A 14,740-nucleotide genomic window follows, 5' to 3' on the forward strand; every position below is an offset into this window, starting at 1 on the left:
ATTCAGAGTCTGAAGTTCTTATCTGGCATCATAAAGTCTTGTTTTAACTCAGTAAAGCAGGGTTACGGTTAGGAAAAACGGAGAACTCGGAAAAACTAAACTTTCTCCATTTTCTAAATCTACTTTTCTTTCTTCGCTTTTGACTAGAAAGAACATTTTTATTCTTCCCAGCAATTTAAATACTTTTATTCATATCCAAAAAAAAGAGAGAAAGATTTGAAATTGTTTCAAAATATCTAGAACGTTTGCAAGAAGAGAAATGAAAGAAAAAGGTGGTTGATTGGTAAATTCATGATGCAATACTTGATCAGTATTTTTGGTAAAATATTAGAAAAATCAGAAATTCCAATATCCAATCTTTGTATATTCTGGATCCAAGCTCCTCCATTCCCTAGTAAGATTTTAAAAATAGGGTTGCTGTATGCCAGCCGCAATTCTGGAATAGATATTTCTTCTTATCTACATTAGTTAGTGGCAATGGGGAGGGTGGATCAAAAGCCATTAAAAGAAAAAATTGATAAAACCTATTTCCTACAATTTAGTCTTTAACACAGTGGTTCTCAACCTTTTTAATGCCACGACCCCCAACCGGTCGTAAGTTGAGGACTACTCAACCGGTCGTAAGTCGAGGACTACTCAACTGGTGCAGCACCGTTTGCAGAATGGGGCTTTTGGCGGGCTCAGCAGGGCAGAGACAGCCTGGACAATTCCTATTGGCTTTTGAAAGCCAATAGAATTAGACTCTATTCAAGAGAGTCTATTCTATTGGCTTTCAAAAGCCAATAGAATAAAAGGGAGTAGCACAGCTAAGGAAAAGGGGGAAAAAATGACGGACTGTGTTGTTTGGTGACCCCTGTGAAATGGTCGTTTGACCCCAAATGGGATTGAGAACCACTGTTTTAACAGGTTTCCTGCCATATTCCCACAGAGGATTTGCTGAGTTCACTGAGTTCACTCTTCTTCCAGCTTATGCAAACATTTTCTACATCTGTTGAAATATTTTCTAGCCCATAGAAGCTTATTTCATAGCAAATTTATTAGTAGTTAAATAATTTAAATTGGTATAATTTAAATATACCAATAATTTCTGTTTGGTAGTAGTATAATTTAAATATACCAATAATTTCTGTTTGGTAGTAGTATAATTTAAATATACCAATAATTTCTGTTTGGTACAGCAACGCCATCTAGTGGCACTATTAAAGATTTCCTGCTACCTTTACATAATGGAAAATCAACAATCTACATCAGGCATGTCAAACTGCCAGCCCCCGGGCTGGATGTGTCATGCCAAAACCGACCCCACTCCATTGCCGGCAATGGGGGAAAAGTTGCGATATGTCATCCAATGTCACGTGATCTACATGCACGGATTTGTAAATTCTCAAGAGCAGTGTTTCTCAACCTTGACAATTTTAAGGCATGTGGACTTCAACTCCCAGAATTCCACAGCCAGCAATGCTGGCTGTGGAATTCTGGGAGTTGAAGTCCACATGCCCTAAAATTGTCAAGGTTGAGAAACACTGCTCAAGAGGATGGAAGTCTATTACACTCAATCCAGGAGCAACAGACATAGCCATGGTCTCCCTATTTGATGATCAGGTTGCATGAACACTTGAGTTAACATTTCATACTCATTCACCCTCATGGCTTTACAGAAATGACTTATGGGATACTTATAAAACACACTAAATTCACTTCTTGTGCTTTCCACACCAGGGCTTTTCAAACGGTAGTACGCGTATCACCGGTGATACTTTGGCACCTGGCAATTGTCTTAGAGAAGTGGTAGCGGGGAGGGGGGGGGAGAGGAATGAGCTGAAGCGGCGGCAGTGCCGCAGAAGCCTGAGGGAAAGACAGCTGGAGCTGCAGGGCTGTCAGGGCTGGGCAGAAGCCCCAGGATCAGCACTGGGCTCCAGCTCATTGGCACTTTGGAAGCTGGAAATAAGCTGAAGAGAAAAGGAGGAGGAGGGGAGAGAGAGAAGAGGATATAAAAGGAGATTTTGGCAGGAAAGGGTCAGCAAGGAGTTGCCCCCGCCCTTTGGGCGCTCGAAGAGGAGGCGGCGAGCGCCTGGCATCCCTGCTGACCGTCCCTGCTGACCACTGAGAAAGAAAAAAGGCAAGAGAAGCACTTCCCTTTCCCTCAAGATACCAGCACTCTAGTGCTCACTGCCTTCTCTATGCACCCCCAGGGGGTGTGGCAGAGGGGGCCCTCGCTGGCTGCCCCATGGTTCTAAGACTGAGTGCGTTCCAGCTTTGATGGCCCCCACCAGCAGATCAGTGCCACGCCTGCTCGCTAGCCACCCTTTCACCGAGACCGCCCCTGCCTGCGTGGGATAGAGATAGCCAGCGGTAGCATGGCCGCCACAACACTGGCAATCTCTCCCCCTCCTGTCATCCCTTCCTGAGCGCAGAGGAAGGAAAGAGAAGCAGGGGAGGGAGGGAGGGAGGGAGGAAGGAAGGAACTGGGAAAGGGACTAGTTTCTGAGCGCTTCTCAGATTTTTTTTAGCTTTCAGAGGCTCCAGGCAGGAGGCTTCCCATTTTGAGCCCTTCCCCGTCATCGCCTCTGTGCCTGAAGGGCTTCTGCGTGGCTCTATCTCACCTCTCCCAGATCCGCGCATGTGTTGGTGTGTGTATGTGTGTGCGCGCGCGCATGGGGGGAGGGTCTCACTCCTTGCAGCAGCTGTGACATCGGAGAGGAAAAGAATGGGAGAGATAAGAGAAGCTGTGATGGGAGCTTCTTGCAGCCTTCCACAGGGCTGGGGGCAGGAGCTGAGGGGCACAGGGCACAGACAGCACGTTGAGAAAAAGAAACAAGCACTCCATAAAAGCAGCTTTCATTAGTTTGCAGCCTGCCATCGCAGAAGGTCTCTGTTGAGAGGGCAGGGCTGCAAAGAGTGGCCACAAAGTACTAGCAAAAGTGGCATTTGTTCACAAGGCAAGGAGGCATGGAGAAATGTTTCCCCTTTTGCATTTGAGCATCCAAGAAGGGACAGGAAAGGAGAAAGGGAAAGAGGAAAGACAAAGAAAAAGAGGGGACGAGGGGAAGAAAGAAAAAAGGAGAATGAAGAGGGAAGGAAAAAAGAAAAGGGAGGGAGGGAGAGAGAGAGGATTATAATGAGAGGAAGGGAGGCTCTGAAGAAAGTCCTGCCTTACCACTTTGCCACCAGCAGCCCTGATGCCCTTTCACAATCCTCTTGCTCCCTCCTTCTGGCCTAACCTGATGGTCTCCCATCCTATCGCAAAGGATGCTTTGGTTACAAAGCCGGGTCTCCTTGCAGGGAGAGGCAGTGGGCCCCCCTCTGACCCACACACTCCCTCTGACTCACGCACTATGCTTACTCTCCTGCACCTGGCCAAGGAGAGTGAGCATAGCAGAGACTGGAGGAGTTAAGTGCAGCCAGCGTCCCCTCAGGAAAGTGAGGCTGGATTGAGTTGAGCTGCAGGGTCGTGATGCCCCGGGAGCTTGAGGGCCAGGCTGGGCACTTGCCTAGGGCTCCTGGCAGCCCACACCACCCTCTGGGAGTCCCCTCCCCCCCGTGGCCCAAGAGAGGCAGTGAGGTTTCTCTGGTGGACCATGCCTTGGTGCCCACCCCAGTCCCATCCCCCTCCACTGGAGTCCCCTGGATTCCCCCCAAGCGCCCCCCAGCCATTGACTTTGCTTGTCAAAAAGTTGCAAAAGGGGGACACATGACCCTGGGACACTGTCACCATCAGAAATATGAATCAGTTGCCAAGCATCCGAATGTAAATCACGTGACCCTGGGGATGCTGCAACGGTCATATAAGTATGAAAAATGGTCATAAGTCAACATTTTTCAGTGCTGTTGTAACTTCAGTCATTAAATGAACTGTGGTAAGTCGAGGACTGCCTGTACTTTATCACTTTTTTCTTTTTTTGGTCATCAAGTTTTTGACACCTTGCTAGGCGACTGGTGGTACTCGAATATTGCCTTATCCTAAAAGTGGTACAATCGGAGAAAAGGTTGAAAAGCCCTGTTCTAGACAACTGAATACCCTCCCTGCCACTGAAACATTAAGTGGTATGGATGAAATGTTTTTAAGATCCTTGTAAGATATACAGAATCATTTCCATGCTGTAATGTTTTGTGGTTTATATATAACTTGTATCTGTTGATTCCAAATGTAGTTATTTTGATCTCATATATTTCACATCCATACTAATTGCACTATCTACCCTAAACATATGCTGCAAATTTACGTTCTTAGCCAACAACACAGTATGGTCTGCATACAAAAATACACACATATTCATGTCCCCAAACACAACTGATGTCATCAAAAATATTCCTTACACAAACAAATCCTTGGCTTGTTCCCTGCTCAGAGCTGAACCCTTTGTCAGGCATTCTATTTATTCTATTGTATTCTGCAACCAACTTTCAATATCTTATTTATATGCAATGTTTTATAATTTAAACCTATTCAGTTTACCTTGTATCTAAATAAATCTACATTTTTCTCATTTTCACTTTTTTCTATATTTTGCTCCTTAAAAGTATATGAGATGAGACATTCTGAAGTTAACAACCCTTTTCCCAGGCATACTCAATACACCAATCCCCATGTGGTTTTCACCTTTAATCCTAAGGTTCTTTCATTTTAAAGTGGTTAATTAGCATTATACATATTTATTTAATGACTTGTGCTTTTATTTTTGGAACGTCATATACAATAGTGAGATATATAGTAGACATAGCAATGAATGGATATATTTCACTTGAAGACACAAAGTGCAAGTACACTCTTAATCCAACCAATTTATCATATACTGTATACTTGGTACATTATATTGCATTATATAATATACTTGGTATATTATATTTTCCCTCTTTCAGAAGCATAAATTTCATGAACTGATCTATATTTACCAACTGACAGTTTTTGAATCTTTGCTATAATGAACATGCCAAATTTTTATCATTAACATGAGTATAACAGTATAACTTGCTCAAGTACTGCGAAGCTCGTCGTACATAACTTTTCAAGAAATCTAGTTTATTAAATGTTCTCTAAATTTTATTTCCTGAACTCTTCCTCAATTTGCAAGAAAATATTCAAAAGCATTGCAAATTCACATTACAAATTTCATTTGTAATCCATTTTAAAGTTTTAGAAATTTACATTCTTTCAGAAAATTAGACAAGTAGCACTTTCAGAACCTAATTTTACCACGATTAGGTACAAATTAGCTTGATAGTGAAGACTTTCTGGTGACGTGCAATTAGCAATTGAACTGCTAAATATTATGAAAATAATCTGAGGAACACATAGGTCTTGTTTCTATAAGATTTTCTGTTCTATTATTTGCAAGCTGCATATCTTGAAGATACATTTTCCCAGTTGATCACATTCCAGATAGCTTTGAGATAGTCAGGTCTAACATTTTTATACTGAAGATAATATGCATGTTCCCATACATCAATTCCCAACAGTGGAATAAGTCCTAGAAAAGAAGAAAAATATTGCTAAAATACTACAAACTTTAACAAGTTATTGCCACAAACATACCCCCAGCCACGCAATTAGTACTAGCTTCTTTCAAGGGAATATAAAGCATACTTTTCAAAATAGACTGATTTCCTGACAGGTTTAATTACTCTCATTACGCAACCATCATGCCTCTTGGAAAGAAGTACAGGTAGTCCTCAACTTACAACAGTTCATTTAGTAACCAAAGTTACAATGGCACTGAAAAAAGTGGCTTATGACCATATTTCACACTTACAACCGTTGCAGCATCCCCATAGTCACGTAATCAAAATTTAGACACTTGGCAACTGACTCATGTTTATGACAGCTGCGGTGTCCCAGGGTCATGTGATCATCTTTCTGACAAGCAAAGTCAATGGGGAAGCCAGATTCAGATTTAATAACTGTGTTACTAACTTAACAATCGCAGTCATTCACTTAATAAGAAAGTTTGTAAAATGGAGCAAATTTACTTAACGGTAAATTTAGCAACAGAGATTTTGGGCCCAATTGTGGTTGTAAATCGAAGATCGACTATATCTTCTTCCTCTAGGAAACAGTAGAGTTCCTCTAAATACAGCTATAAATTATAAAAGTGTAGAAAGAAGAGTTAATCCTAGAGAGTTGTAAAAATGGCATTTTGTCTTAAGACAGAAAGAGAAAGCAAATGCTTCTCTCACATATGCAGAGGTAAGAAGATACCTCTCAATATATTCTTATTCAAAACAAAACTTAGTTCAAGGAAAACTGTCCTCCCCAAATTCTATGTGGCTGGCCACAAGACGGAAATGAGAAGCTGGAAAGAGAGACTGGGATATTTCTTACCTGCAGGGCTGATTTGAGGAAAGACAGGATCAGCTTGGAAGTGTTTCCACCAATAGCTATTATTTCATACCAATGTCTGAACACCCTATTGCTGAAACTTTCTGAAAGGCTAAAAATATGCTTTGGTGAATCTAGCCTGTAATCTACATACACTGCTCATGTCTGGTTTACTCTTTTGTTTTCTTATCCAAACTGCTATGCAAGTGAGACTGTCAGAAACTAGAAGTTCTTCTCATTAGTAAAGCAAAAGCATTCACTAGTGAAGCATAAAGCAGAATCGTCAATACCAATATTGGAGACATGGTGGTGCAGTGGTTAGAATGCAATATTGCAGGGTGACTCTGCCCACTGCCACGAGTTTGATCCTGAAGGGCTCAAGGTTAACTCAGCCTTCCATCCTTCCAAAATCGGTAAAATGAGGATCCAGACTGTTGGGGACAATATACTGACTCTGTAAAGTACCATAGAGCAGTTTATAAGTCTAAGTGATGACTGCTTTATTCCTTCTGCAGCTAAAAACGGTCTTTAATAGATGTAAAGTTTAATAGATGTAGTCAAGTTCCACCTATAGAATCTCACCTGTGGTTCCCTGGAGAGGGTCCTGATTGGAACAGGCAGCAATCTGGAGTCTATTAGATTCTTTATTAAAACCGAGCCATCCCCAGCCTGAGCCTTGGACACCAACTGAAATAGCTGTGAGTTTCTCCTTAAAATTTGCAAATGAGCCAAAATCACGTTTAATGGCTTCCAAAAGCTCCCCTTAAAACAACAAATAAATAGTTTACATTTACATAGCACATCATTTTTTTCATCAAGTAGCCCAAAGAACTATTTCAGATTAATTCTGAAATAAAGAGAGGTGGTGTAAATAAGAAATCAACATAATCTTAACTAACATGAAGAAAATAGAAGCAGTCTAAAAAAATTACATATTTTGTTATGCTCTTCCCATCAATTCAAGAATCTGCAGATGTTGTAAAACTAGCTCTACTATTAGTAACATGAAGAGATCCCTTTGTCAGTAGACCCTGGGAACATGGATACTGTAAAGGTGGAAGACAGAACTTTTCTACTACCTATTCTAGATTGCACCACTTATGTACACTGCTGCTCTCAAGTGCAACGAAGAATAAGGTATTTATCTGTTTGTAAACAATTTCCAGTCCACCTAATTTCTGTATGTAGAATTAAGGTGTGTTTGTGTGTGTGTATTATTGCCATATTTCCCCGAAAATAAGGCCTACTCCAAAAATAAGCCCTGTCTTGATTTTTAGGGATGGGCCTAACATAAGCCCTATTGCAAAAATAAGCCCTAGTTTTGGCGTGAGGCACACTTAAAAATCAAGCTAAGACGGAGGTGGGGGAGTGGAGCTGCCCCATGCGCCCCACACCCACTTACCTTGCAGCCAGTCCTCTCCTCGCCGGCCCACTTCTTCTGTGGTGTCTTCTGCAGCCAGGCCTGCATTTCTCAGTCACAGACCTTTCCGGAATTCCTCTGCAGCCAAGAACTGAGCTATGGATTCAATCCATAACTTGGTTCTACAAGATTTCTGCAGTCGAGGACCGAGCTATGGATTCAATCCATAGCTCGGTTCTTGGCTGCACAGGCCTTCCAGAAAGGCCTGACTACAAAATGCAGGCCAGAATGCAGCTGCAGAATGAAGCTGCTCCTTCAGCCACAAAAGAAGTGGACCTGCTGGTTGGGCTGTCAGTGTCGGAGGTAAGTAAGACATCCCCTGAAAATAAGGCCGGATGCCTATTTTGGAGGCAAATAAAATAAGACCCGGTCTTATTTTCAGGGAAACACGGTATTTTTCGTGCCAGACATTATTGTTGTCCATAGAGCCGTGGTGGCGCAGTGATTAGAATGCAGTACTGCAGGCTAACTCTGCTTACATTGCCAGGAGTTAGAGTCCTTTGATCCTGATGGCTCAGTGTTGACTCAGCCTTCCATCCTTGCAAGGTAGATAAAATGAGGACCCAGATTATTGATTGCTGATTCTGTAAACCGCTTAGAAAGGGCTGTAAAGCACTATGAAGTGGTATAGAAGTCTAAGTGCTATTGCTATTGTGTCAAGGCTGCAAACAGGGGTATTGATAGGAGTTCAACACTATCAAAATGGCAGGAGTCCCACTTTTTAAACATGTGTTGCAAACACTATAAAGGTTTTCCCTGTCCAGCCTATTTGACTCTAGGGGGTGGCCAAGGGAGCCAGCGTTGTTTGAAGACACTTCTGTGGTCATGTGGCCAGCATGACTATACACCGAGATGCACGGAACGCTGTTACCTTCCCACCAAAGTGATATCTATTTATCTACACGCATTTGCATGCTTTCGAACTGCTGTATTGGCAGGACCTGGGGCAGGGGTAGGCAAGCTCGGCTCTTTTATGACTCATGGACTTCAACTCCCAGAATTCCTGAGTCAGGTATGCTAAATTCTTGGAGTTGAAGTCCATGAGTCATAAAAGAGCCGAGCTTGCCTACCCCTGACCTGGGGCAAGTAACGGGAGCTCACCCCATCACATGGCACTCAGTCTTGAACTCAGGCTGTCAGTTTTCCAGCTGATAAGCTCAGTGTCTTTAACCACTGAACCATTGTGCCCCCTTTTTACCCACTATATGCATATAAAAAGGGGCAGGACTTTAATTATCTGGCCTATCTGCCCTTTTTCTATTGTTGATCCTCCCCGTGGACACCCACACTGCAAATATTGGGTTGTATATTAATAAGCATTTTGGAGCAATGCAGATCAAGTGTTCAGATCTGACTTTCATTTGCCACTGATAAAGACCCCAATTTGTTTTATTTAAAACTTAAGTAAAATTTCTAAAATAAACCCAACATTTACCCAAGCCTGTATCAACATTACTAAAAGTTATTATAAACCAGTTCAAATACAAACCTTTTGGCTCTCCTCCACCTTTAGGAGAAAGATTTGTCCAAAAGATACTATGATTAATATGACCTCCCCCATTGAACTTCAAAGCCGGCTGAAGAGATACCTGGGCCGTTACATCCCCTGAAGATGGAAAGAATAGAGAAAAAGCAGAACTACTAAGGCCTAACACAAAACATCTTATGCAAATTCCTTCCAGTATTCAAGTACTGTCATGCACATCCTAGTTAAAACATTCAGTTCAGCAAAATCTCTAAAACATTAGGAACTTAATCTGGCTCCCTTTAGCTCTGGGTTCCAATACTCCAAATCCAATACTCCAAATCCATGCCTCTTCATATCAGTTTCAAGGAATTGCTGCTTCCTGACCCACATGTGAATTATGGGAAAGGGAAAAAAAACTTGCTTTCCCAGCCTTTTTTTTCTTGAATGTTTCATTAATTAGAAATGAAAATGGAAATAATGCTGAGAAGGAAAAAGTATTATACTGAAAGCTTCTTTGATAAAAAAGAAATCTGACTAATCAAATTTTATTCTGATGAAACACAAAATGCAACTTGAAATACATTGGATGAAAATATAAACTAGATTTATGCAAATTGATTTTTATTTTGTTTCATGCAGTTTGAATAAGACTCTTGATTCATCTCTAGACCGCACACCAAGAATAATGCTTGGCTAGATCCTGTGAATAAAGATTGTAGATAACTATATTTATTTTTCTTGGAACCAACAACTAAAAGCATTTCTGTTCCAGTTTAATTATTAAACTCTTAGGGACTTTATTTTTTTCTCCTTATTCTATCTGTAAAGCTTTTGGGAGCAATTGTTGAGAAACATCATACATAGTCCTCATGAAGTAGTATGCTGGTACCCTAGAAACAAACTTATAAACTTAAGTTGTTTTCCAAATAGCTAGGATTGAGAGTTACTATATATTCAATAAACCAGGGGTCCCCAACCTATGGTCCGCAGCCTGGTATTGGACCGTGGCCTCTTGGCCACTGGGCCCCGGGAATAGCTGGCGAGTCCCCCCAACTCACAATAGCACTGCTGTGTGGCCGCTAGCAGCCCCATTTGCACATGCGCGGAGATGCTAGCACCGCCACCAGCATCACACAGGCACCAGTGGCCCGCTTATGCACACGGGGCCACGTGCACACACATTTCGCTGCTGCTCCCTTTCCTTCTGGGCCGCCAAGCCAGAAAGGTTGGGGAGCTCTGCAATAAAACATTCACAACAAATACTTTTGAAAATGTAATAAACCAAATAACATAGACTACAACCCAAAAAGAGCTCTGTCAACACAATCTTCAATAACATGAAGGCAATCATATATATGTTTAGCTAACTCCACTGATACGACTACATTAGTTTGCAACCTGATGATGGTGGAAGGCACAAACATCAAATGGCCTCTTCTGCTTACTTGTGCTAATCAGCCAAGGGGAGAACAAATTACAACTGTGATTTCTTCATAATCCAAATGTATCAAATGCTAATTGATATGACACAATGCCTTCTTTTTAACAGATTCATTCTGCATTACAAATCCTTAGTTTCATTATTGTTTATCTCAGTATTTTAAACTCAGATTTGACATGTGGATCCTGGACTCTACAATGGCCCCCACAGCACTCCAGTTGGGTAAGAGAAGAAGGAACACAATTACTGCATTTGTATCCCATGTTTTCATCTAAGAATTCAAGGGAGTTTGTGTGGGAAATCTCCACTCATTTCATCCCTACAACAAAATTATGAAATGGCTTTAGACTAAACTCTAAGCTCAATGTTTGAGTGGTAATCTAAACCTGGAATCTCCTAAGATTAAATATAATTTTATTCACTACATTCACTAGCTCTCTGACTCACTGACAACCCAAAGAAGATGGCTTTTATCCTGAATAATTTTTATTCTTAGCACAGGAGAAACAAATGCACATAGAACAGTCATAAACAGTCAGTTTTAGCAGGAATCAAATCAGAAAGTTTTACAATGATATATTATTCCCAATACCTTTTGTCAAAGCCTCTTTGTATTTTTCTTCAGCAATATTCAGATTATTTACATATGCAGCATGATGTTTGCTGTGGTGAAGCTGCATAATTTCTGCATTAATATGTGGCTGCAAAGCACCATAATCATAGGGCAAGTCAGGGAGAGTGTGTTTTTTTCTGGAGGCCAGACAACCAAGAGACGTAATCAGCACAGTGTTATTTCTGGAAGACAATAAATAAATTATATAATAAAAACGCTTTGATTTTCACTTTATAGGATTTTTCTTGCTGTCACTTAATACATTTAGCTGTTAAAATTGTCATCATCAGCTATTACTTATTGCCAAAACTATCCATATCATCATTACTTCCATTTACCGGTGAATTGAAGAAAAACAAAACCTACCCCAGGACAATGACAGAGATACAGGAGGGATCAGTCTAAGTATGGTTTATGTTAATATCACACAATTAATTTGTTTGATCGTTTTACACTCAGATCTGAGAGAGAGATGAGGTATGGGAAAGAGGTAACTGTTCTCTGAAAGTATAACAATAGCATTAAATTCAACAAGCAAAAACTGATCTCCAAGCTAGCCTCCAAGAGTTCCCACCCTCTTGCAGCAATATCCACAGCCATTTGTAGATATCAGTCCAGTAGTTTCTTATTTACAGGTAGTCCTCGATTTACAACTTACAATCAAACACAAAATTTCCATTACTAAGAGAGAGTTAAGTGCGTTTTGTCCCACGTTACAACCTTTCTTGCACAGCTGTGAAGAGAATCATTGCAGTTGTTAAGTCAGTAACATGGTTATTAAGTGAATCTGGCTTCCCCATTGCTTGTCAAGGTCACAAAAGATGATCACATGACCCTGGGACACTGCAATTGTTATTAAATACATGCCAGTTGCCACATAATACAAGGATGCTGCAATGATCCTAAGTGTAAAAACCAGTCATAAGTCACTTTTTCCAGCGCTGCTGTAATGTCGAATGGTCGCTAAACAAACGTAAGTTGAGGACTACCTGAATTCCTTTGTCTACAACTGCTTCTTTTAATTTTACCAAGTGTGTAAGACAGTGATGGCGAACCTATGGCACGGGTGCCAGAGGCGGCACTCAGAGCCCTCTCTGTGGGCATGTGTGCTGTCGCCCCAGTGCTAGGCCTTCAGCTGGGTTTTATAAAACCTTTTCGCTTTAGGCCTCCGCCACTGTGTACAAAAAAAAAAAGGTTCAATCAGTCAATTTCAACTTCTCGCAGGGAAAAAAAAGATCTTGCAAAGTTGGAATTAATCGATTGATTGAACTTTTTAGTCCCACCCAATCTGCTGTTACCACCGCAGCCACATCCACCCAATGGGCCACACCCACTTGGCACCCGACAATGCATAAGTGGATTTTGGGTTGCAGTTTGGGTATTCGGTCTCTAAAAGGTTCGCCATCATTGGTGTAAGACATACCCTCCTCTCCAAGGGAGATTCCTTCATATCTTCTACATTCTGATACACATTTCTTTCAAATTGAACTACATCTAATATTTGTTTTATTCTTTAAATGTTTTTGCAAATATGGACTGTATTGTGCACATGATGGATTGGGAACACTAAGCACTATCACTTATTACTGTCAAAAATAAAAGTCTGACTTATTTTTCATTAAGGTTGATATTGGATTTCTTTCATGCTCCTAGTCAAAATTATGTTTTTAACCAATAAATAAGGCTCTTGCCATCCCATACCCAAATTCATTTATTCATTCTTTTTGTTTCTTTCAACATTTATACAGTTGCCTATGTTATATCAAACTCTGGGCAGCTCCCAACCAAGACTTAAAACAACATCAATAATAAAACAACATAATACATACATATATCCACAAACATTAAAAAGTGGCACCAAAGTTAAGCTATAAAATGCAGTAATTGTTTTTGTTTCTCTTTTGTATAAGAATATATGTAACATTTACTAATAAGCTATCAAAGAGAAAAGTGCTAGAAAAACTTTGTCAACACGGGGTTATTATACTTGGCCTCCAAATCCAAAGTATCACCAGATGACAGCACATGCAAAAAACTCCTTTTAACTCTGCAGGTGGGACTTCCAAAAAGCAAGTATTAAACAAGAGCATGTTCATGGAAATTGATATTCAATGGCACATAATCAAAGAGCACTAACCTATCTATTTGCTAGTTGGTCTGGGGTCCCAATAGGGGCGTTCCAGGCTGGAGGTGAGGTAAAGGGAAGACCCCACCTCCGTGTTGCTTGTCCTCTTGATTTTTAGTTTAATCTTCCTAATTTTAAGTGTTTTGTGCGATCTTTACTTTTTATTTACTCTATAAGCCATCAAGAGTTGCCATCCGTAACAGTGAGATGGGTGGCCTTCAAATTTAATAAATAAACTCCCATTTATAGAGGGAGGAATCAATGACTTGGTCAATGACATGAATTTACCTAACAAGACTACTGTGCAATAGCCGAAGTCGGTTCCAAAATTATTGTAAAGCGTTTCATTATCGTACTGACCCTGCCAGTGGCAAATAACAGTAAGTTGCACAGTTCGTTTAGACACAGAATTAAAGTTACATGCAAAAACGTAACGGGTAGCCTCGTACTTTGCCCAATGCAGACTCTTCCAGTTATACTGGCCTTCAATGGGACGATAAGGGCAAGCCTGCCACTCTAATGAAGGGCACTAGCCTGGGTCAGCCGCCTTCGACCGAATCCCAGCGTCCTTCCAGCAGCGCTCTTCTCCTCCTCCTCCTCCTCCCAAGCAGGCCGCCTTTTCGTGCCCTCGCGTCCTGCCATTCCTAATCTCCTGCCTCTCATTATGTCCTTGGACGGGAACTCAAGGGCTTTCAGACCCCGCCAGGTTCTCACCTGCGGCCGGCCACAACAGCCAAGCGACAGAGCATGACGGCCGCTTAGTTCGCAAGACAGCAAGAACGGCGCAAAAAAAAAAAAAAACGCTCCGCGCGGGGACGACGTCTCGTGCGCGCTACTCTTGGAGAACTGCAAGCCCTGCGCTTTCCTTCACTATGGCGCCTGCGCAACTCCGCCCCTCCCTTCCCTTGGTGTTCGGCGGAGGGCATCTCATCAGGCCTATAACGGGAGCCGCTAGAGGCGGAAGCGGTATCCTGGAAGAAATTGGGGATGGGGATGGCCGACTTTTTTCTCCTCCACCGACTTGGTTGTTTCCCCCCCCCCCCAAATATTTGTTCGGGCATTTATTCATTTTTATTTTACAACTAATAGCCCGTTTTGATGCCTTCTCGTCGCAGATGCATTGGCTGTGTTCAGACAATGCACTGAAGTAAAGGTATACAGTACTAGGCGGCCGACTTTTGGACAGTCATGAAACGACATCGAAGTGTTGCGGGTTTCTTTGCTGCCGTCCAGCAGTCGCTCGCTATTTGCAGCCGTCGTCAAGGCAAAAGAGTTTCTTTGCTTGTGGCGCAGCAAGCTATGAACACAGTTTACTAGGCCCTTGTTTCTAAACCTTGGAAACTTTAGGATATATGGA

The 14,740-nt window shown here is 41.6% G+C and overlaps 1 protein-coding gene across 3 annotated transcripts; it reads right to left on the minus strand.

The window, feature by feature from the left end:
• Nucleotides 1–4,652: 4,652 nt before the first annotated feature.
• SOD2 (superoxide dismutase 2) lies at nucleotides 4,653–14,257 on the minus strand. Of its 3 annotated transcripts, none has more exons than XM_039358297.1 (5): nucleotides 14,098–14,257; nucleotides 11,238–11,440; nucleotides 9,226–9,342; nucleotides 6,899–7,078; nucleotides 4,653–5,468 (listed from the first exon to the last, which is right to left on the minus strand). In XM_039358297.1, exons 1-5 carry the CDS (start codon nucleotides 14,130–14,132, stop codon nucleotides 5,326–5,328), a joined length of 678 nt encoding a protein of 225 aa, XP_039214231.1. In that variant the 5' UTR covers nucleotides 14,133–14,257; the 3' UTR covers nucleotides 4,653–5,325. The 3 variants fall into 3 exon arrangements, with proteins under 3 accessions (XP_039214231.1, XP_039214232.1, XP_039214233.1); XM_039358298.1 differs by lacking the exon at nucleotides 14,098–14,257 and adding an exon at nucleotides 13,833–14,019; XM_039358299.1 differs by lacking the exon at nucleotides 14,098–14,257 and adding an exon at nucleotides 13,396–13,726.
• Between the last annotated feature and the right edge of the window lie 483 nt (nucleotides 14,258–14,740).

Source organism: Crotalus tigris, unplaced genomic scaffold (genome assembly GCF_016545835.1).
Source record: "Crotalus tigris isolate CLP2741 ecotype Arizona unplaced genomic scaffold, ASM1654583v1 scf7180000019007.31208882:3723066, whole genome shotgun sequence".
NCBI classification, from domain to species: domain Eukaryota; kingdom Metazoa; phylum Chordata; class Lepidosauria; order Squamata; family Viperidae; genus Crotalus; species Crotalus tigris.

Bases quoted from the DNA above. Each gene is read 5' to 3' on its own strand.
- SOD2 (XM_039358297.1), bottom strand. From the start codon at position 14,132: ATGCTCTGTCGCTTGGCTGTTGTGGCCGGCCGCAG. The intron at 9,343-11,237 runs GTATTGGGAATA...TTCCATCTTCAG, and splicing joins CAAAGAGGCTTTGACAAAAG to GGGATGTAACGGCCCAGGTA. The intron at 5,469-6,898 runs GTGAGATTCTAT...CTTCTTTTCTAG, and splicing joins CCCTCTCCAGGGAACCACAG to GACTTATTCCACTGTTGGGA.